This window comes from Saccostrea echinata, unplaced genomic scaffold, assembly GCF_033153115.1.
Source record: "Saccostrea echinata isolate AGI-Se365-2 ecotype Australia unplaced genomic scaffold, CSIRO_AGI_Sech_v1 ptg000023l, whole genome shotgun sequence".
Lineage (NCBI taxonomy): Eukaryota > Metazoa > Mollusca > Bivalvia > Ostreida > Ostreidae > Saccostrea > Saccostrea echinata.
The window spans coordinates 12,578,558-12,603,804 of record NW_026889772.1 but is presented as its reverse complement, the minus strand read 5'-3'; the positions used below and the strand labels follow the sequence as shown (position 1 = coordinate 12,603,804).

The following is a 25,247-nucleotide window of genomic DNA, read 5'->3' as shown; positions in this document are numbered from 1 at the left end:
ATTACAAAACTGCCAGAAGAACAAATATAAAATGCATTATATGAGTGAAATGAAAAGGACAAGGTTTAAAATCTTGTACATCTACATGTATATAACTGTGTGAGTGGATCAGAAACATTTGGGTAATGAAGTTGTTGCTTATTCAGGTTATGGCTTACTTATAAAAATATGTTATAGAAATTTTTAAGTTATTCAGGCTTTATTTTTGCTAAGTTACATGATGAAAATGAAGTTTTCATCTTCAGACATCCTTATTTTTTGCATTCTTCACAAATTTATGCTTTAATATCTATATTAAAAGTTTTAAAAAATTCAGTTAACCTGAAAATGAATATAAATTTAATTTTACCATGTAAAAAATGATTAAATGAAAATAATGAAATACAAGAAGTTATGATTAAAACACTTCCTAAAGATTTTGATAGTCTTATGACCTAATAAAAAAATCACCACACAAAATCTGTATCGACTATTCATTCATGCCTTTATTAATTTTGAGGAAAATCTTTTACTAACAGGATGCAGTGTTTAAAGCTTCCACTCGTAAAGGAGAATAAATCTTTCACTCATAAAGGAGGAGAAAGCTTTTACTCATTGAGAAGGGTTACACATTCACTCATTGAGGAGGGTAATGCTGGATGGTAATGCTTTCAGTCAATGAGGAGGGTAATGCTGGAATGTTTCCCTTCCACTCATTGAGGAGGATAAGACTTTCACTCATTTAGGATGGTATGGGGGTAATGCTTTCACTCATTGAGGAGGGTATGCTTTTACCCATTGAGGAGGGTAACACTTTCACTCATTGAGGAGGGTAACCTTTTCACTCATTAAGGAGGGTAATGCTTTTACCCATTGAGGAGGGTAACACTTTCACTCATAGAGGAGGGTAATGCTTTCACCCATTGAGGACTAATGCTTTTACCCATGGAGGAGGGTAATTCTTTCACTCATAGAGGAGGGTAACGTTTTCACTCATTTAGGAGGGTATTGCTTTTACCCATTGAGGAGGGTAATGGTTTCACCTATTGAGGAAGGTAACGCTTTCACTCATTGAGGAGGGTAAGGTTTTCACTCATTAAGGAGGGTAATGCTTTCACCCATTGAGGAGGGTAACACTCACTCATTGAGGAAGGTATTGCTTTTACTCATTGAGGAGGGTAATGCTTTTACTCATTGAGGAGGTTATTTACTCCTCACTAAAATATTTACAGAGTAATGGAGAAACTTCAGGAGTACTGTAAAACATTTTTTCGAGAAGTGGTGTAAATCAGATATGGATACTTAAAAACTTCAAGGAACTTGAAGAAAATTTGAAATCACAAAATTTTACCAAAATCAATAACATCAAAAATGTATGACTTTTCAACACTTTATACAACCATTCCCCATAACAAATTAAAGTCCAGGCTTTTTGACATCATTGATAGCTGCTTTGTCAATAAAAATGGAACTCGTAAATTTACATACCTTGTCCTGGTCATTTGCAAAATTATTGAAAAAACATTCTGATTGTACACACATATACTCTGAAGTTGATATTAAAGAGATGCTTGAGTTTCTGATTGACAATATCTATGTAGTTTTTGGAGATAAGGTCTTCCAACAATCTGTTGGAATTCTCATGGGTACCAATTGCACCCAATTATTACAGACCTATTCTTGTATTTATATAAAGCAAAATTTGTTCAAAAACTTCTAAATGAGAAGAAGAAAACACTTGCTGTGGCCTTCAACTCAACATTTCCATATATTGACGTATTATCAATTAACAATAGTTACTTCCATTCATATGTGGACACGATACATGTATATCCCAATGAACCTGAAATAAAATATACCACAGAGTCTGACACACCTGTTTCATATCTGGATATTTTAGGGCCGGTACACACGACAAGGCTTGCCTTATAAGTCACGGAACTTAAGTTCTAGCCTTACCGTGTGTACACCCTTAATACACGTTTTTTCAAGCCTTGCAAGTCTGACTTACGAATAGAGCACTGCTCTATTTCTTAATACAAGACTTAGCTGACATGTTCCTCTCAACCAATGAAATCCACTCACCCAAATTTCAATCTATTTTGATCAAACACGTGGGTAGATTGAAGGGAAGTATATTCGAATAAGATAATGAAAATATCCGCAAATGCTTTTGTTCAACCTCCTCTTTTTTTCAGAAGTGTGAATGCACTGGTCTGTAAAATTATTTCAAAGTCCTAGCTAGTAATCTATACTTCTATTTTAATGATATGCACTGTTTACGGCTCAAAAAAAAAAAAAACCATGGGATTTATGGAAATGTTGTTTATAATCATATAAGTCTTGCCTTAGCGTGTGGACGCCAGAGCCGTATGTCCTGCAAAACGTAAGGTTTTAGACTTGTAAGGCAAGCCTTACCGTGTGTACCGGCCCTTACTAGAAAAAGGACGTTAATGGTAACCTAACAACCAAACTTTATGATAAACTGACTTCAACTTTTCTATCGTCAACTTCTCTTACTTATGTAGCAATATACCCTAGGTTATGACCAAAGTTCACAGGAAATATACATGTGAAATATGAAAACCCTAGCACTAACCATTTTAAGTTATGACAAAGGGTAAAGTTTTTTGAAAGTGTGTCAAACTCCAAGGTCAAGGTGAAAAGGTTAAAAATATTTTACCTAAGAAAAGGTCTTCTCACAGGAATACACATGTGAAGTATGCATGCCCTAGTGCCCATCGTTCAAAAGTTATGGCCAATGTAAAAGTTTGGTAAAATTAAAAAAAAGAGCTGGGTAAAACTCAAAGGTCAAGGTCAAATAAGCTGGTACCCAAAGAAAGGTCTTGTCACAAGGAATACAACTGAAATATGAAAGCTATAGCTCCAACCAATCAAAAGATATTTGCAAGGTTATAGTATTTGCCTTGAACTCAAAATAAAAGACGCCATATTCCAATATAACCTGTATATGGTGTTAATGTCTTCGAACTATTCCATACTGAAAAGCATGATCTTAGTACAATCAAGTTTAAACTGAGGCAGGATAATGACAAAAAAATTATGTTACAGGGATTTCAACAAGCTCGTTTATAGTCAGCATTTGGTAAATGCTATGGTCATATATTGACATTGTTAGCAAATATAACATAAAATTAGATCGCTTTGAGTGACATATTTCGTAACTTTTTTTTATACTAAATTTGAGAAAGGTGAAGATGCTGAACAGTGATCGATCTAAAAAGAATCTACGAAGAATACAAATTTATGAAAAGTGCATTAAAAACGGACCCCCGGAAATTCCAGAGGTGGGATCAGATCCTTAGGATCAGTAAGCATTCCCTGTTGACCGGTCACAACTGTTGTGAGCCTTAGGTATTGATTATTCCGTAGTAAAATTTAGTGTGAAAACAAAGGCCCAACGATTGATATGAAACACGCCAGCTAAAAATACGTCCCATATATTTGTTCACAAGGTCAATATAACGACCATAGAATATTCCATCTATCTGATCAATATATATGGGGCTCACAACTGATGATACTGGTCGACAGGTGTTTACTCCTCCTAGGCACCTGATCCCTCCTCTGAAATTTGTGAGGGTCCGTGTTTTATGCCCTGTTCACAGATGTATATTATCTCCCTCATGCATAGCTTTTATCTTTCGACGTATTTGTCTTCAGTCTTTGGCACCCCTTTATTTAGCTCTTCAAAGATTTTTTTTAATTTGAATATTTCGGATTTCTAACGTTTCGTCATGAGCATCACTGAAGAGACATGATGTCGAAATGCGCATCTGGTGCATCAAAATTGGTACCGTATATGATTTACATTGTTTGTATTTTTTGCTCACCTGAACCGCAGGCTCAAGTAAGCCCTTATAATCAAAATTTGTCCGTTGTCTGTCGTTGATGTCGGAAACTTTTTTACTTTGGTTGAATAGAATGTTGAACGTATTAAACATTGAAATGTGAAATTTCATCCTTAGAAAGTAACCTATGAGTAGAAGATAGTTTCCCAGACATAATGAAATGTGGAGATAACGAACAGTATTCAAGCTCAAAGTCCATTCAAACAATACTAATCGGGAGCAGAGCATATACGGACCTCCAAAAACATCAGAGGTGGGATCAGGTGCCATTGAGGAGTGAGCATCCCCTGCCGACCGGTCACACGAACCGTGTGCCCCTTGTCATGATCGAGAAATAACTGAAAAATCCGTCGACAATTCAATTTGTAAATAATGGCCTAACAATTTGTATGAAAAGCGACAGTCAGCATGACTTAATGATAGATTTGATTGCCGACAAGGTCATTGTATCGACCATAGAACTTACGAAATGATGACTTTAAACGAGACTGTTGATATTCTTGTTTCATCAACTTGTTTGTCAATAATTTACCTCGTTTTAGAAAGTGTTCATAAGTAGAACATGCTCTTGCGTATCGAATTAACTGAGAGATATACACCCCATATGCAGGTGATAATGGTATATTGCTGCCTAGGTAAGGGAAGTCATCACGTTTATCATAAAGCTCAGTTGTTAGATTACCATTAACGTCTTTTTTAGTATATAAGTGAAGCCAAGTTCTCCTTTATTACAGTTATAATAATAAGTCTTAAAAACAAAGATGATATTGTTACAAGCCTCGTCTTTTGGAACAGAGGGGCATGATAAGGGAGAGGAAATGAGGAAGGAAAGTACCTATGCACCCCTTCCAACGAATCCTTTGATAGATAGATTTAAAAAAAATGTCTATTCCCTTTCTCTCGAGCCTTTCTTACCTGATATACCCTTTCTTCTCAACACCCAGTATTGTAACCCCTTACTTACACCTTAAATTACAAAGCTCTTGAAATTCTGACATGTTCTACAGCACGAAGCAAGCAACAAGTACAAATGATAAAGTGATAAATGATAAAGTCAAGATAACGAACAGTGATCATAAAAATCGAAAAACAATACAAATGTGTGAATAGGGCATAAAACACGGACCACTGGAAATTCCAGGCGGAGTAAGCATCCCGTTGACATGTCACCCCCGTCTTGAGCATATTAGACTACACGATCAGTATATATACTGGTCCCAGCTGACATAGCAGGTAACAACATTGTCTTTGTTTGTAAGGCTCATTATTTAAATTATATTTTAGAGGAACTGATTAATTCTGCAAGTGGTAATCCAACTTACACCCATAGCTCCCTTCTCAAGGAGGATATTCTTCAAAACCATACGTCAGTTTTGAATATTTTTCATATTCCCAACAAACAAAATGAATTTGAATTATCATATTTATATTGGATTCTGAAATTTCTTAAAAATCCATATAAACAAAGATACATAGCGGGTTCCAGTAAATGTGCTACCAAGCCTCTTTACTCCTCACTAAAATATTAACAGCAGTGATGCAGAAACTTCAGGAGTACTGTGCAACAATATATTCGAGAAGTGGTGTAAATCAGATGTGGATACTTAAAAATTTCAAGGAACTTTTGGAATAACATCAAATCTTCCAACAATCTGTTGGAATTCCCATGGGTACCAATTGCCCCCCCCCCCCCCATTATTAGCAGACCTAATTTTGTATTCATATGAAGCAGAATTTATTCAAAATCTTATGCATGAGAAAAAGAAAACTCTCGCTTTGGCCTTCAACTCGACATATAGAAGACGTATTGTCAATGAACAATAGTTCTTTCCGTTCATATGTCGACACGATATATCCCAATGAGCTTGAATTCGAAATTAAATATACCAGAGTCTGACACATCTGTTTCTTATTTGGATATTTAACTAGAAAAAGATGGTAATCAAACAACAAAGTTTTATGATAAACGTGATGACTAACTTTTCTATCGTCAACTTCCCTTATTTATGCAGCATTATACCCTCATCACCTGCATATAGGGACAATTTCTAAAACGAAGTAAGTTATTGACAAACACGTTGATGAAACAAGAATATCAACAGTCTCGTTTAAAGTCATCATTACGTAAGTTTTATGGTCGATACAATGACCTTGCCAGCAAATACAATCTATCATTAAGTCAAATGCTGACTGACTTTTTTCATACAATTTTTCATACAAATTGTTAGGCCATTATTTACAAATTGAATTGTCGACAGATTTTTCCGTTATTTCCGGATCATGACAAGGAACACACGGTTCGTGTGACTGGTCGGCAGGGGATTCTCACTCCTCCATAACACATGATCCAACCTCTGATGTTTTAGAGGTTCGTATTTGCTCTGCTCCTGATTATTGTTTGAATGGACTTTTGAGCTTGAATACTGTTCGCTATCTCCATATATTTCATTTTAGCAGACAAATTTTGTATAAAACCAAATTTGTATAAATTGTATAAAACGCGTCAGCCAAAATACACCCAATGATAGGTTATATACGCTAATGTGATCATGATAACGACCATAGAATTTACGAAATGCTGACTTTAAACGAAGTTGCTTAAATACTCGTAACATCAACTTATTTGTCAGTAGTCTGCCTCGATTTAAAAGTTGATCGTACTCAGATCATGCTCCTGAGTATTTGAGTATCAAATAAGTTTTGAAGACATAAACACCATATGTATATGATAGCGGAATATTATTTTATAAATAAAATGAAAAAGCTGAAGTCATCTCGTTTGTCATACAATTTAGTTGGACCTTATCGTCTATAGTCAGTAAAACATCTAATATGAAACAGATGTGAAAGACTCTGGGTGTCTGGTACCCTAAATCACCTTGTCAGAACTTTGATTTAAATTAAAAAAAATCAATTTTACCTACAGATTACGAATATATTGAAAACCAATCGATAAATGATCTAGACCTGCTTATCAACTTTGAAATGCTTACCCGGAAGAAAAGTGCACTACCTAAAATTTGCAGAAAGTATATCAATTTTTCAAGTACGTTGACAGTAAGATATTGCATAACAACAGTCAGAAAAAAGGAAGATTTATAACACCAGGGGAAACATACACAAGGCGACAGTAAAATACAAAGACTTCTGATTTTTCTCAATGTGTTTGGGATAAAATGGTAAGCAAAGTGTAGCTTTATTAAGAATGATATTTTGTTAAAAATTTTATTTAAAATATATCTCTGCAAAGTAAAATACCACTTGTATTTAGTTAATTTTAATTCAAAGATTTTTAAAGTCTTTTTCTGATGAACCGCAGTAAAATGCACGTTTCTATGAAATTTTCAGGACTGACTTCTGATGTTACATTTCTCATATTATTTACGTTGAAATATGGCAATTTAAGGTATTCAATGTATTATGAAGGTATTTTGAACAATTTTGAAGTATTCTTAAACTAGTTAAAAATGCATTGCTAGATAACGATGAAAGTGATATGAACCAAATTCACATGACAGATAACATGTAAGAAACCAGTTAATTTCCACCTTAAAAGTTTTTGATGAGTTATATGCCCATGATGAAAAGAAGAAAATTTTAATTATTTCAAAACATCTATGGTGAGTGATTCATTTTATTTCATATTATAATAAAGAGAGAGTTTATGCATATATTCACCAAGAGATTTGTATGAAATTCAAATTACTTTTTACAATATCTTAATAACACATGCGCTGCCAATAGACTTCAATGTTAACTTCAAGGTACATTTAATTGTAAAATAATTAAAATTTGGTAAATTCCTTTGGTGGAGTATTTTTGTATTTTTGTTTGATAACACCTTCAAAATACTACCATGATTTAAAAATCGGACCATTTATTTATTAGGTACAAAAATGGTCGTTATACATTTTAGAATACCTTAAGGGTATAGTGCTGTCTGTACATAGAAATGCATTCATTACAATATTATGAAGTTTAAATTTTTTTTAAATTTCAGCATACAGTCGACACATAAACATATTTAACATATTTATAAACACGATATTACAGTTATATTCCTTTTTTTGACACAAAAAGAGACTGTATTTTTATATTTATTGTGCAATAGAGACATATACCTAGATTGAAAGAAAATATCTGAATAGTACGAAAAATGGAAGTAGGTGTAAAGACGAATAATGACCCCCGTAGAAAAATGACCGGGGGTCATCGACATATGACCCCCTAGCCGTAGAAAAATGTAATTTTTTGTAGAAAAAGAACCCTAGGGGTCAGTTTTTTACATGTGCAACCTATAAAAAATTGATCCCGTTGAAAAATGACCCCCATCCCAACAGATTGAAACAAAGTTCAAAAGAGATGATTGATGCCAAGGTTTGGGTCTCAACGGGCAATTCTCTTGCGTTTTTCTGATAAACACTATACGAACACTCAATTGAAATTTGTTTAACAACGTTACATGTGTACCATTTTATTAGACCTATTGTGTTCTCATCTCAAAATTAAAATTGCACAATAGATACCTAAAAGTGGTTATTGTTTAATTTAAAAGCTGTTATTATGTCGTCCAGAACGTAAGTCAGGATGATATATTGTTATCTCTAGGCCTATCATTTTGTCCCAACATTTTCTCGGACATGACTTGGATAAATTTAATGAAACGTTTCAGAAAAGACAATTAGCAACTCTAGATGTTCATTAAATATTTTGATTTTCAAAATTGTCATGTCATGTATGGTTGGCTTCTAAAATCTTTGTGAAACTTCACAAATGCATCTACATTTAAGATTTTTAAAACTGTTTCCATTGCTTGTGAAACGATTGGACAAACTTTTTCTCACCACGAATGAGTGAACTAACGTGCTTTCTTTGGTTTTTAGTTCGGGAATTAATGTTGCAGCTGTTGCAGATAAAATACATAACCAGCGTAAGCAACATATTCCCGTACAAACAACCAAAGAAATACATTTTATTATTTATATTTATATCTGTACAAATAATCATTTAAAGTAGAATTAAGAAGATTAAATATTGTATTATGGATATGAACGTCATTGTAAGTTTCATTGATGGAAGAGCCACTGCTCAAGGAATCTGTAGAGGTGATATGCCTGGCGGTATTTACTGACTGATAAACGGCAATGGTTTTCTTAAGAAATAAAGGAAATAATATTCAGTGGATGTAAATATATGTTCATTACGTATAGATCATTGTTTATGTCTATTGTATGAGGCACAGTATTGGTATTTATTGCCATTTAGTGATATCACCTATTCAAATTGGTGATATTACCTTTCTGTTTTGGATTGGTGATATCACCAGTTTGAATTGGTGATTTAAACAATTTGCATTTCTTACAACATTAAACGATGAATGCTCTCTTCCTCAAGACAATCTATGATGACTTCAATGCAAAGTAAAGGATGAAATTTCAAAAGGTTTTCAAAGAGCAATTTCATATATTTCCTTTGCATTGATTCAAAATTGATGAAATTGATTTCATTATTCTTGAAAAAACTATAATAAAGTTTCTATGGACTTTTTGTACTTAATTTGAGCCATAGCCTCTACTATTTCGGCATTGCATTGATCAAATAAACTGTAAATTTGCTGTAAGATCATTGTTTTGGCCCAAGAAGAGGAGAAGTGCACAGTTTGTAAGTTACAGTGTATATATACACAAAAAGACGGTAAAATACCTGGTTTGCATATGAACAACTAGATTTCTATTGACCCTTAGCAAATTTTGGCTGCCCTTTTCCCCTGTGTTATAGTCCAAGACATTTAAAACATCATTTGTTTTCAATCCCTGTGAAGTTTTATATAAATTTCACTTGCAGTCAGTTTTGCTATATTTATTGAACTCTCTCTCTCTCTGTTAAAATTACATATATATGTGAAAAGAGACTGAACTTTTTACTTCATGTATAGAGTAAATGTATTCACTAGAGTCTTGGAAGCAATTGTTTTTTCATGTTTAATTTGAAAAGATGATCGATATCACCTATTTAAATAGGGGATGTCACCGAATCCAAAGCTTTATAGGTGATATCACCAATTGAATAAGTGATCACCTATTCAAATAGGTGATATCACTTATAAGGGCGGTTAATGCTAAAGCGGCCCCTTATACTATTGCTTGCAATACCATGCATTCTAGTCTTAACTTTTTATCATTTGTTTCACATTTCGATATTTTACTGATTATAGATATTTATTGCCAATTAACAAACGGCTTGACTTCAGAAGTCTCTAAAACATCAAGTACCATTCTTTTTATTTAAATTGTAAGGCATGTCCGAAAATTAGATGTATGTACACTGTTTAAATCATTGGCTTAAAATAAAGGCATTCGGGCACAATTAACTGGTAGAAAGACATTGTTAACAACTCTCTCTCTCTCTCTCTCTCTCTCTCTCTCTCTCTCTGTGTGTGTGTGTATGTGTGTGTGTGGATAGTATAAACAAAAATAAAAAGAAATCAATGATACATTTTTCAAATCACAATGGAAGCATTTTCACACAGTGTACATTGATGTCGATTAAAGTTGTCAATTCATCATAAAAGACATTTGAAAGATTTAATGAGAACAACAAATCATTGCTATATCTTCAATTTACCTCAGGTGAGCATTTTGATCCATGGGCGTCTTGATTTATTAATTCTTAATTTTTTCAATCAAAAAAAAAAAAAAAAAAAAAAAAAAAAAAAAAAAAAGAAATATCCCTCATAAAATCTACCAGGGGTCACTATTCTACGGGAGTCATTTTTCTTCACGTAGGGTATGCAGATTTTAAGGGTGATGCCACTTTTTCTACAGGCAAAAGAGTCATTTTTCGACGTCGAAAAATGACCCCCGGTCATTATTCTACGGGGTTCATTATTCGTCTTTACACCGGTATAACTACATTCATATAAGAAATGTATTTTCAGGATACACAAGAAAATACTGTTGAACATGTCCATGACGAAAATGGCCAAAATCATTATACGGTACTTGTTACTGAATCGGTAGGTATTACGTGCTTTAAAGACATGCATGAATACCCTCAGAAAGTTATAGAAATTTGTAAACAGTTTAGACTGTCTTTATTACTGCAAAAACACATATTTATCACACAGTTTACCCAAAGACACCCTTACTTTGCAGTCTCCCCAAAATTGTAAACTATCTATTTTATTGAAATTTAATGCAAATAGGTGGAAAAAATTGAAAATCCCATGACTTTAGAGATTTTATGGACATTTCTGAATATATTTAAAGAATTACTGTCTAGTTTGTTGGGTATGTCAGGGCAGAGATTTTATGGACATTTCTGAATATATTTAAAGAATTACTGTCTAGTTTGTTGGGTATGTCAGGGCATCAACGACGGTAGGAAACGTGGGATAATTTGTATAAATAATATGTATAAATTACATATACACATTGTATATATAATATGCATAAATTATCCCACGTTTCCATCTGTCGTTGATGTCCTATGCATACACAACAAACAAGACAATGATTCCTTATATTTACATTTTTATGTGAAATAAATATGTTAATATATATAAAAAATGCTGTCTAATAGATTAAAAATTACATGAGTTAATATTAATTTCCATAGTCCCCGCCCACTGTCGTCAGACACAAAGACAACCGCACGAGATTGACATGCATATTAGGTTCCTTACCTTTTACTTGGCGAAATTTACAAGTACAATTCTATCAAGAAATCAACGCATCTAACTTTCAAAGATTTATCACAGAAAAAATGTAAATATTTGTTGTTGATCACATAATTTGAAATCCAGTGTTTTCACAGAATAAAAACATTTGATGCTTCAAGTAATTTTTCTTATATACTTTTTCAAATGGTGTAAGGATGGTCTCATAGAAAAACTCCAAGATCAATGTGTATTTTAGCACAAAAAAAAAAAAAAAAAAAAAAAAAAAAAAAAAAAAAAAAAACCATGAAAAAAGAAAAACCTATACAAACTATTTTGTGCCCCGTTTACAAATTTGTTTTGATTTTAAGAAATTTAAGATCGTTCATTATTCGTTATCTTCACGTTTTTCAACTTTTACATTTCCACAGCATATCTTTAAGTATCTACTGTCTGTAAAAGATATTAGTACATATGCAGAGACTGACTAAACTAGCTGCTACTATGACAAGGTGAAGTTAACGAACAGCGATATATTTAATCAAGTTATGTAGATTTGTGCATTTAAAAAAATTGCTTTAAGGAAAATTTCCTCCGGATTAATTCCAATGCAAAAATCTTCTCCCTATGTAAGAAAATGCTATATTGCAAATTTTCTCCCTATGAATGATTGCGAGTTAGATTGAGTATTGAAAATACTGAATAGGAAAAAAAAATTGAAATCATTGCTGTTCATTTAATGGCATATGTGAAATTAGAACCAATAACGTAAAGGTAGGAAGGACTGCAATGCGGAGAATCTTTCTGTATAGCAGAACTTCCCCCATGGGGGATTCATTGCTATATAATAATTAATCCACGGGGACTTGTTGCTATGGGAGAAGTTTTTGCTCTACACCATCAAGCATCTTTTTTATTCATATGCTACTCGCATTTTGTTGAAAACTAATTATTTGAAACGAAGAGAAAACATATCCTATTGTTAATGCAATTTTGTTATAGACGATTTATAACTGTTTTAGCCTGAATTTTCATCATTTTGGCACACAGGTAAAAGTACGAATCAAAGAAGAAATAATATTGTTTCCAACAAAGTTAAAAGATTCACACATTTCAACATATTCTCACATGAATACATACATAAATATTTTCAATGTTCAATACGGCAATTTCTCTTTTAATTCTAGGGCGCTGTTATCTCACAACATACAGGATACAATGTAGGACCTACCCAGAGTCAGGTGACAGTTTTTAAAGCACTTTTTAAAAAAGAAAAAAATTCAACCTAAATTAGATACGATACTAATAGTTTTAAAAATAATATATAAACTGCAATGAACCAAAAGAAAAATCGAATGGTTAAAAATTGTTACAAACTTTTTAAATATATTTTTTGCGATGTAAATTTTGCTTTTCAAGTCTACGTCTTAGAGTGGTGAGACTAATATTTAGTCTAAATCAGTTTAAAAACATCTTGATTTTAAATTTTATCAATTTTTAAATCACCAATTTCTTAAAATATCTATTCTAGGGCAGCAATAGAAACATTGTATTTTGTTTTCGTACTTAATTTCATTTTTGAATTAAATAATCATTAATACTACCAATAAACAAGACAGTTCATCTGAAAGACTAACTGTTATTAATACTTGATTTTAAACAGAAAATTGGCTTTTTTTCAGAAGAAACGCCGAAGATTCATCCCTTTCAAAGTAAGTAAAAGAAATAGAACAAGCAACTGATAAGTAGAGGGAAATCGGGAAATGTATTAATGATTTTGTTTTTTTAATTTCAGTACCATTCAAAAATTTTCAAAGCTTCCAAAAAAGTAAGTAGTACTTATGAAACAGGAGATAACGAACAGTGATCGATCTATAAACAATGCAACTATAACATTCGTTATTTTTAAATGCTGACAAAGAAATGTTATGGAGAACACCTTTTGCTGATCGTTTCTGATGAAAAAAATGGCAAAATTCAAATTCTAAATCACATTTCTTTTCTATCATTTACACGATCAGTACAAAGCTGACAAAGCAGGTAACAACATTGTCTTTGTTTGTAAGGCTCATTGTATAAATTGTATTTTAGAGGAACAAGGATTTAATTCTACAAGTGGTAATCCAACTTATACCCATAGCTCCCTTTCTAAGGAGGAAATTCTTCAAAATCATATGTCAGTTTTGAATATTTTTAATATTTCCAACAACCAAAATGAATTTGAATTACCATATCTATATTGGATTCCGAAACATTCATAAAAATCCTTACAAAAAAGATACATAGCGGGTTCCAGTAAATATTCTACCAAGCCTTTTTCTTTACTCCTCACTAAGATATTAACAGTAGTGAAGGACAAACTTCAAGAGTACTGTGCAACAATATATTTGAGAAGTGATGTAAATCAGATGTGGATACTAAAAAATTCCAAGGAACTTTTGAAATATTTGAAATCACAAAATTTTACCAAAATCAACAACATAAAAACTTAAGACTTTTCAACTTTATATACAACTATTCCCCACGATAAATTAAAGTCCAGACTTTCTGACATCATTGACAGCTGCTTTTTCAATAAAAATTGAACTCGTTAATTTACTTACCTTGTCATTGGTCATTTGCAAAATTACTTTGCTAAAAAACAATCTGTTTGTACACACAAGTACTCTGAAGTTGACATTAAAAAGATGCTCGAGTTTCTGATTGACAATATCTATGTGGTTTTTGGAGATCAGGTCTTCCAACAATCTATTGGAATTTCCAGGGATACCAATTGCGCCCCATTATTAGCAGTCCTATATTTGTATTCATATGAAGCAGAATTTGTTCAAAATCTTTTACGTGAAAAGAAGAAAACACCTACTGTGGCCTTCAAGTCGACATTTAGATACATCGACGACGTGTTGTCAATTAACAAGGGTTATTTCCATTCTTATGTCGACACGATATATCCCAGTGAGCTTGAGATAAAAGATACCAGAGAGTCTGACACATCTGTTTCATATTTGGATATTTTACTTGAAAAAGACGTTAATGGTAATCTAACAACAAAGCTTTATGATAAACGTGATGACTTTAACTTCTTAATCGTCAACCGTCAACTTCCCTCACTTATGCAGCAATATACCCTTATCACCTGCATTGTTTCACTAATTGTTAGGCCATTATTTACACACTGAATTGTCTACGGATTTTTCCGTTATTTCCTGATCATGACAAGGAGCACACGTCGGGAATGACCGGTCGGCAGGGGATGCTTACTCCTCCATGGCATCTGATCCCACCTCTGATGTCTTAGAGGTCTGTGTTTGCTCTGCTCCTATTTTGTAATGTTTAATGGACATTTGAGCTCGAATACTGTTCGTTATCTCCTCATATTTCATTTAATAAGAGAATACCAATGCAACCATATGTGAATTAACTTAAAGAAAGAAAACTTTACAATGAACAATCAATTACACTTTTAACTTTATTAAGAGACCATGTGATGTAATATGTAAAAATACATGAATATAAAATTAAAATAACCCGGTTAAACGTTTTTACATTTCTCGAAGACTATTTTTCGTATTACGTATATCCAAGTAAGAAATTCAAAGAAATACACACTGCATCATTCTAATGATACTAGTACCTCATTTACAAATTCATTTTTCATTAATTTCTTAATTTATCAAAATTGTAAGAGTGATGTAAATCTTATACGGTACCAATTTTGATGCACAAGATGCGCATTTCGACAAATTATTTCTCTTCAGTGATGCTCTTGCCGAAATATTAAAATTTAAAAAAAATTGAAGAGCTGAAAAAAGGGAGTGCCAACGACTGGAGCCAAATACGTCAAAGGATCAGAGCTATGTATGAGGGAGATAATCCTTAACTTTGAAATATTTTTTTTTAATTTTACGACAACAATTAGTCGCCCGCGTGGCGCAGTGGTTAGAGCGTCTGCTCTAGAGTCGCGGAGTAAGGAGTTGATCCTTACGTCGCGGGTTCGAATCCCACTGTGGGACGTGGAGACCGGTCCTTCGGATGAGACCGTATAAACCGAGGTCCCGTGTCGCAGTAGGTGCTGGCACGAAAAAGATCCCTCAATGCCCAATGGCTGTAAGTGCCGAGTATAGGACAAAATTTGCAGCTCTCCACCGGCAAGTGGTGGCGTCTCCATATGAGTGAAAAATTCTCGAGAGGAACGTTAAACAACATACAAACAAACAAACAAACGACAACAATTAAATGTATATCCGTATTTTCAAGCTGGTACCGAAGTACTTAGCTACCGGAAATATTACCATTTGCAGTTTTGTATATAGAACAACAGTAACCCATATAACTTTTGGAATTTTTTCACACACACACACACACACAAAAGAATTAGTCATTTTGAAAGTGAGAGGGTCATTTTTTAGCTTTATATCTTGAAAAAGATAAATATTCAGACCAACACATCTCATTTCAAAACGGGAAATAAATTAAAATGTAGTTTGGCAACCTTGCAAGACCAAACATTACATGGAAATAAAAATAATGTATAAAAATGAAGCTAGTAACATTTTTAGAAATTTCTTTCAGATATGAATCCGATTAAAACATATTTCACATGGCACAAAAGTGTGGTTGTCCAGCAAGTTAAACCTAAATGTCGAAGCGTTAAATATGGATATTTAAGGTTTTTGATAGATCTTTAATATGTCTACCATTGAGCACTAATTGTGCTCCTTTTTAGCCGACCTATTTCTATATTCCAAAGAAAATTAATTCAAAACTTCTACATGAGAAGAAGGAAACACTTGTTGTGGCCTTTAACTCAAACTTCAGATATACTGAGACGTTTTATCAATTGACAATTGTTATTTTCATTCAAATGTCAACTCGATATATCCCAGTGAACTCGAAATAAAAGACACCACAAAGTCTGCCACATCTGCTTCATATCTGGAAGGACGATATATAAACGATAAGGGTCAACTAACAACTATGAACAGAGTCTGTTTAATATTTGGATATTTTACTAGAAAAAGACGTTAATGGTAATCTGCAACAAAGCTTTATGATAAATGTGTTGACTTTAACTTTCCAATTGTCAACTTCCCTTACTTATGCAGCCATGTACCCTTATCACCTGCATATGGGGTGTTTGTCTTTCAGTTGATTCGATACGCAAGAGCATGCTCTACATATGAGCAATTTCTAAAACGAGGTAAGTTATTGACAAATAAGTTGATGAAACAAGATTATCAATAGTCTCGTTTAAAATCATCATTTCGTAAGTTCTATGGTCGATACAATGACCTTGTCAGCAAGTACGATTTATCATTAATTAAGGCATAAGCTGGCTGACGTTTTTCATACTAATTGTTAGGCCATTATTTACACCTGAATTGTCTACGGATTTTCCCGTTATTTCCGATCATGACAAGGAGCACACGGTGAGTGTGACTGGTTGGCTGGGGATGCTCACTCCTTCATGGCACCAGATCCCACCTTTGATGTTTTTTGGAGGTCTGTCTTTGCTCTTCCCCCGATTTGTATTGTTTTAATAGACTTTTGAGCTTGAATACTGTTCGTTATCTCCAAATATTTAAATTTAACCACCGAACATGTATCTCTGCTGGTGTACAGTCTGTCCCCGAGGATACTTGTCGTGCGGTTCTTATTCATTCATGAGTACACAGAAAAACAAAATGATACCGGTAGACACGTCGCCCAGTATATATTAACTGTATGACAAACGAGATGACTCCAGCTTTATTTTTGTAGTAATATTCTACTATCACCTACATACGGTGTTTTCGTCTCCCAGCTTATTCGATACTGTTCTGAGTATGATCAATTTTTAACCGAGGCAGACAACTGACAGATAAGTTGAAGTACAGGGATTTCGACAAACTCATTTAAAGTCAGCATGTCCTAAATTTTATGGTTTTATAATGACATTGTTAGCGAATATAACCTGTAACTGGGTCATATTTCGGCTAACTTGTTTCATAACTATTGGTAGGTCTTTGTTTTAAAATTTGATTATTGAATATTCCTCCCACTTGACCAACACATACGGCTCACGGTGGTTGTGACCGGTCGACAGGGAATGCTTACTCCTCCTAGGAACCTAATCCCACTTTTAGAATATCCAGTGACCGTGTTTTATGCTCTGGTCAAAGATATGTATCGTTTAAGAGTTTTTGAGATTGATCATTGTTTGTTACCTTTTTTCATTACCAACAAGCTGTTGCAATGTGTCACTCCGATATAAGATATAGTTTTTTCTGAGAAAGTAATTTCTATACGAATTGGAACAATTTTTTCTGCTTAAATCACACCTCCAAAATATTCGACGTTTGGAAACGTATCATTTTTTGAATCCCTTAACATAAATAGTAAGAGAAAAGCAGATCAAAAGAAGTGCGAAAATGCTGAAGGCGTCATGTGTTCCTCCATACTATTTATAATTTACTCGACATATTTTTTTTCATGAGCGATATTGTAATTTGATGGATTAAGAGAAAAGCACATAAAAAAATGCGAAAATGCTGAAGGCGTCATGTGTTCCTCCATTCTATTTATAATTTTCTCGACACATTTTTTTCATGAGCGATATTGTAATTTGATGGATTTCCTCTCGTGTTGTAGAAACGCCTGGAGGACGATCGCAGAGTTAGCACAAATAGCACTAACAGCAGTAGCTATGCGAGTTGTAAGGTAAGTTTTATAATAAGCAACACCATAACCGTGTTTGTTTTGGATATGTGCTACCTTTTTTTATATGAAACTTTGAATAGGAGGGATTAGCAAAATAATATATGGCTGTGACAAGAGGATAAAATATGCATATTTAAAATATCTTCCATAGTTTTTTTTATTTGTAGTTCAAACAACAGAAAGACAATGAATAGAATGGTAGCATGAAATGAGGGATATCTATTTTTTATCTTTTTTTTGTATTTTAGACCTATAAGAAAGACTCTGCTAAAAGCAACGCTTCTTCTCATACGTACCTGGACATTGATCAGGTATGAGTCTTTAATGAGCTAGACAGTAGTTCTAGTGGTTTGTACTAAAATTAGAGAGAATAAATTGCACCTTAACTTAAAATAATTTTTAGCTTTACATTTTCTAAACCCATACCGGGTATTATTGTAGTCAAAACCATATTGTAAATGGAGAAGCATGTTGAAGTAATTTCAAACACCATTCTTTTTAGTTACTATGGTAACATTATTCAATCTGAAAAAAAAGAAAAGAATTAAAAGCCTTAGCATTGTCTCCCAGCGTACCAATTCTATTTGAAATCACATTAAAATTGTAGAAGGAGTAGCGATTTGAAAAATAATTCCTCTTTTAATTTCTATAGCAATATTGTTCATTGAAATTTTAAACTGACAGAACTTTTTAAATATCTAGAGGTAGTTTGTATGTACTAATTTTTTATTGAAACTTTAAGATAACTGAAGGAGTAGCGTGTTGAAAACATTTCACAGAAATAGAAATTGTTGATATCCGTGGAAATGCCCTTCATCAAAATTGAAAACCAAGAAATTCAGAACTATGAATGAGACAGTGCCTATGCTATAGGAGGAGTATTGTTTGGTAAAGTCTACAGACAGACAAAATGACAATGGACATTTTATTTTCGCATAAGCTTTATTTTCTTTGACCAATAGAGCCAAACATATCCAACGCACTTTGTTGTCATGAACGTAATGTACTGAAAAGTCCTATGAAAATATCTGGGATTTTGCACTGTTTATTTTTTTGTTTTTGTTAACACAAATCCATCAAAATGGCATCATAGTACAAAAATTCCGTGACGCCCGAGAGAGTCATAAGAACAACTGGTCAACAAATCAACCAGTCAAGCAAAAATTATTTCTCCGTATTTCACGACTTTAAATAAATTATAGTAATATAGTAAAGAAATAATAAGATCAAGGAATCTTCTGCATACTTCATGTACTAAGAATAGTAATGCAATATATAATATTTTGATACTATTTTTGCACTTTTTACTTTTCTTCCATGTTTTAATCTTCGAGCAATAATAAGATAATGGCACCTTTCTATTTTCGTTCACATTTCAGTGTATCCATCGTATCGAACTTGAAAGATGCAACAGCATTGCTACAGAAGCTTCTTTTTCCGACGGAGCTCATCGGAGGGTAACAATTTAATTGCTATCAATAATTAATTTGATAACACAAAACTTTAAAAACTAAAACACAAACTCTAAAGACGTAATCTTCATTATTTAAATTCTAAATATGTTTCGCTACATATAGATATTTAATTGAGTGTAAGCTTTTAGAAACATATACATATATAGTGGTAAATCGTAGATCTATCATGTATCCATTAAATTATATTTTTCTGAATATATATGTATTAATGACTGAGTGACCACGGTTTCATAAATGGGAATATTACGTTAACTCAGTATCTAACTTTGCGTATTCATCACTTCAGTTTTGAAATAATGTCATCTGATCAACAAATTATTGTAGACTGAGGACACAGATGTACAAGGAATTCGAAAAGAAAGTGCAAACACTGTTCCAATAATACAATACCAGGTACGCTGTCATTACATATTTTAATGAGAAAAAAAGAAAAACCTGGAATTTCGTTCTAAGAAACAATTCCAATAATCTTGAAAAATGAAATAAAAATATTCTTGTTTTTATCATTTAAAGATGGAACTTCCTAAAAAGACAGGTCGACACGCAAAGAAGTACATGGTCATATTCTGTATGATCTTGGTATGTGCTATTTTATCAGCAGCCATTGCAAGTGTTTTCAGCACAAAATCTCTAAGAAATAGTCTGCCCTCTGATGTTGAAGAACAATTAAGTAGCGGAAACTTCCTACCGCAAGCTCTCTTCAACGTTAGCAACGAGAGAGTGATGGCACGTATAGATGGATTACAAACTAGTAAGATAAAATACATGCATAATATAGATGTAGGGATGAAGTTAAAGCATATAACTGAAATGTTATATTAAACAGAGGAATGAATCTTAGGAATGAATCACAATTACAGAGGCAAGATTTTTCGTTACAAAAAGCCGGCAAAAATATGCAACTGTGAAATAACTTTTTTAAAATTGTATTCCTGGTATCTTTAAAATATAAGCGCCCTTTTTCCATAGTGTTTTTGCATATTTATATAGACAAATATGATATTAATTTATACGAAGAATGTATGACTATGATTAAAAAAAATTATAAAAATCATATAAATTTGATACTGAATTAACTTTTGACGATTTTTTTAACATATTAAATTAGAGGTTCAAAGATTTGCCAACGACACAAAAATTACCAATCAAAACCACTTTGAAAGTTTTCCAAATAAGAAAGGTAAATAACAGTGTAAAACAATTGCAATGATTACCAAGTAAAAGAAGATGGTACTTAATTTTGGAATTCTTGCTCAATTACCTTTGTAAATTGTAAATTCAATTAAATATGTTCAAACCAAATCATAAGAAAGTTATCTATACATCTGGGTGCTTACGTTTTCAAAAATAATCTTGATTTTGTTTAAATCCAAGTAAGTATTTACGACCATTTGTCACTGTCTACATGTACCTTGTTTGAATTTTATTTAATTGATTTTATGTTTTTCTCCTATCAATGAAAACAGATATGGAAGATTTTTCAAATAAGACAAAGATGAGCATCGATTTGCTCCTACAAACTTTACCAAACAAAACAGGTAAATATAGATTTCTTTTGTCATCATGTTCAACATATGTTATTTAAGTGTAAAACTAACCACGCCAAACGTTTGCAGATATTGATGTGTGGAAAGAGGAAAGCAAGGGAAACTCCTACAGAATAATTCATGCAATTAGTAAGTTCAAATATTTTTTAATGTGTGAAAAGCCCCAAATACTTTAATATATATATTTCAGAAAGTTTCATTGATCTAATACACACATCTCTCCATTTTTATTTTCCTCTGTACTTAAAAATTTCTAAATTCAATACGTGAGAATGCAATTAAACAATTAAGATTGGGAGTAATGATTTTTTTAATTTACATTTTCCATCGTATATACACATATAAATGATTGCAAACACAATAGATTTTTTCTAATACTGTCACATTCATTCATACATCTACTCATTGGAAGAGCCTGAAATTAACAGAAGAAATATAAAGGTTGCTAAAAGAGGAAAATACACTACATGTACATCAGATTGTTCGCCAATTAAAATATGCAATGATGAAAATAGATATAAACAATTATATTGAATAAAAAGGACTGATGATTGATTTTTACATTCTAATATCTATTTGACAGGATGTAAAACTGATTGCCGTAATGAACGCAATGGAGATTACCAGTCATGTTACACATGTGAGGGGTTTATAAAATGCACAAACGGTGATTTGGTAAATATGATCTGTCCCGAATCTTATAAAAACAAGACACTCCTGTGGGATGATTTTAAAAAATGCTGCCTCTACAGTTCAAACACCTGTGATCCGTTGTATACCTTACATGGAGAAGGAAATAATAACACCCTATTCACTTCATCAGTAATCACAAAAAACTAATTTTTGAACTATTTGAGTAATAATGTAACTATGCGACAATGACTTGCATTTTATAACTATCGGTATAATATTCATTCCACTCCTTCGACTGCAAAGATCACTGGATTGGTTAAAACACTATAATTGTATTTAACTTTTTTTGTAGTCTTTCATATATGTTTAGGGCAATGTAGTGACCTGTAGTTAAGTAATGGGTTACGTACAATAATTCAGATAATCAAGAAGCTCAATTAGTGTCCATCGGAATTTCAATAGATTTCAGAAGATCTGGTCTCCAAAGACTGCACATAACCAAGTGTCAAATTTTTGATATAAATCAATCCCTTTGAAAGACCTTTTGCAGGCTTTTCGACAAAGTATCACATCGCTAAAATAAATATCGGCTTGTCGTTCAAAAGAACCCCCCCCCCCTCATTTACTCCTCTCATATATACCTCTATCGTCAACTTCCCGTACTTATGTAGCAATATACCCTTATCACCTGCATATGGGGTTTATATCTTCCAGTTGATTTGATACGCAAGAGCGTGCTCCACGAACGAACAATTTCTGAAACGAGACAAGCTATTGACAAACAAGTTAATGAAAACAAGGGTATCAACAGTCTCGTTTAAAGTCATCATTTCTCAAGTTCTATGGTCGATGCAATTGCAATTAAGTGGAATGCTGACTGACGTTTTTCATATTAATTGTTAGGGCATTACTGAATTTATGGATTTTCCCGTTTGCTCAATCATGACAATGAGCACACGACGGGTGTGACCGGTCGACAGGGGATGATTACTCCTCGAGCCAAGGTACCTGATCCCACCTCTGATGTTTTAAGAGGTCTGTGTTTGCTCTGCTCCCGATTTGTATTGTTTCGTGGGCTTCTGAGTTTGTTTACAGTTCGTTATCTCCATATTCCATACAGTATATCTATGTAACTGCAGTTGCCCCATTTTTGCTAGGTGTACTTTTGTGTAGAAACAAAATGCTTCTTAACAAAATAAGTTTGAGTATGACCAATGACAAGGTAGGGGCATATTCTACGTATGAAAAATTTCTGAAACGAAATAAGCTACTATCCATAATAAAAATGAACGAATAAAAAAAAAGATTTTATTGTATTCAAAGCAATACATTAAAAAAGTTCAACCATCTTTCTCTTTTATTACTTGTAGAATATATAAAAACGAAATGAATTGTCTAATTGGTAACATAGAAGGAATTGAACACTTAAATTTCATTATGATCGAGAACTCGCTGCAGGAAAGATCAGTCACCCTATACAACATATAACCGGAAGGTAATATAGATGGACATAAGTTTTGAAAGGGTATACCTCCGGTTGAATGTGAGTGGTGTTTTTATTCTTAGTAATTATCTTTTGTGCTTTCATTGTCATTGTCAGCATTGATATTTCGTCATTGCATTACTATTTCGTATAAAAATAACTACTACCATAATAAATGAACATCATGTTCCTTACAAATAATCAAAGATTTTCATGTATTTGTAAAATAACGAATGACTGAAATTGTAATGGATACTAATCAGCTATAAATATTATACATGTAGATATTTTCATATATGTTTGAGAATATTAAATTATATTTTTCTCAATATTTTCTCAATAAAATGGATAAAATAGACAACAACAACAACAAAAACATATTCATTGCTTTCTTATCAGTAAATATTATCTCAGTTCGAATGTTAAGGTTTTTTCAACAGTTATGAACCGAAAATTTTATTAAGTTTATCACCTCAATGAATCTTTTCTTATACTTTTGTCAATGCAAAATCCCCCTCGTAGAAAAAAAAGAATACACAATCTAGTTATATATTAAACCTATAGCCTCGATATTAGAAAAAAAAATGCACGACTCTTTTGTCAATGCAAAATCCCCTGCCTTAGAAAAGAAAAAAATACACGATCTAGTTAGATATTAAAATGATGGCATCGATATTAGAAAAAAAATGCACGACTCTCCTAGTTGTTCTTGTATTGACGTTTTCTTTAAATTAAGTCATTACCTTATTAACCATCTAGAAACTTGTACGAATTAAATTGTGGTACACTACACTAACTTCATTGTCAGCATATTTTAACTATAAAAAATGTTTCTATCGGAGTGATATATTGAATGGAAAATGACACAAAGAGTGTTATCTAAACCCGAGTGATACGTGCGATATCTATGTAAGCCCATACTTTTAGAGACAAACTTCCAAGAAGGCAGACATGGCATTGATTTAAAACTTATTCATACGTTCTATATTTACTGTGCATTGGTCTAATATTGTTGAAGTTTATGGTTTAAGGTCATACGACGCGTTCCTCAATAAAAGATAATTTTTCCCAAGAATTTGTCATTCAAGTATTGCTGCTTAAACAAGTTTGCTCAGAAAAAAGTAGGATACATTACCAGACATTTGTACAAGATACCAGGGATGTTTTTTACTTTATTATCCTTTCGGAAATCACTAGCATTGGTAATATCACAAACTTTTGGTGTCTTTATTTACTTAGACAATTTAAAAACAGTTTAGAAATCACAAGATAATGATAATTTTGATTAATTTATTGTATATCATGAAAAAAATACTGAACAGATATTCGAGTAACGTGTTGTCAGACCTTAAACAAACCTTGTCATGCATAAATGTCTTTCCTCCCTTCCCCCGACAAAAACGAAAAAAAAAACTGTAGATAACAGATATTCAAATTATACAATGTTTAAGATGATTCATACATGTAAAATGTTAATATGTAGAACAATGATCAGTCTCATAAATCATTAATCGATGTAAATTGTAGAACAGGGAAAAACCCTGAAAACACCAGACTTGACTAATCATTCTCTTTCGATTGGTTTGAACCTCCTGTATTGATCAGTTTATTCCCTCTTATCTTTTTAAGTATTAAGAAACCAAATCCTTATATATATATAAATGTTTTAGATTTATGTGTTCGGTATTGCAAAATTTCATAGATAAGCATTAAATTACACCCCCAGAGAGTACAGTATCAGACGGTAGAATTCACTGGAATTTTTTACAATTTAATATCATGGTGGGTATGTTATATTCTTCGTTAATGACGTTATATTAATGGAAGTAATGTTTTAAATATTCCACAGTACGAAAAATTCCGGTAAATAATTTCATATGAATTTATTTGGATTGATTCTTT

General features: G+C 32.6%; 1 protein-coding gene and 1 long non-coding RNA gene across 2 annotated transcripts; both read left to right on the top strand.

Annotated features, from left to right (window-relative positions):
- Window positions 1-10,792: 10,792 nt before the first annotated feature.
- Window positions 10,793-13,220, top strand: LOC133191544 (uncharacterized). The gene is made up of 3 exons (XR_009721725.1): window positions 10,793-10,866; window positions 12,696-12,749; window positions 13,191-13,220. It is a non-coding gene; the product is annotated as an uncharacterized LOC133191544 (long non-coding RNA).
- Window positions 13,221-16,045: 2,825 nt separating this feature from the next.
- On the top strand, window positions 16,046-22,252 carry LOC133191298 (uncharacterized). Its single transcript, XM_061327050.1, has 10 exons — window positions 16,046-16,054; window positions 18,139-18,207; window positions 18,456-18,518; window positions 19,587-19,664; window positions 20,007-20,075; window positions 20,196-20,433; window positions 20,791-20,862; window positions 21,149-21,220; window positions 21,813-21,869; window positions 22,215-22,252. Exons 1-10 carry the CDS (start codon window positions 16,046-16,048, stop codon window positions 22,250-22,252), a joined length of 765 nt encoding a protein of 254 aa, XP_061183034.1.
- The last annotated feature ends 2,995 nt before the right edge of the window (window positions 22,253-25,247 follow it).

Bases quoted from the DNA above. Each gene is read 5' to 3' on its own strand.
- LOC133191298 (XM_061327050.1), top strand. The intron at 18,208-18,455 runs GTAAGTTTTATA...TTTGTATTTTAG, and splicing joins GTAGCTATGCGAGTTGTAAG to ACCTATAAGAAAGACTCTGC. The intron at 20,076-20,195 runs GTACGCTGTCAT...TATCATTTAAAG, and splicing joins TTCCAATAATACAATACCAG to ATGGAACTTCCTAAAAAGAC.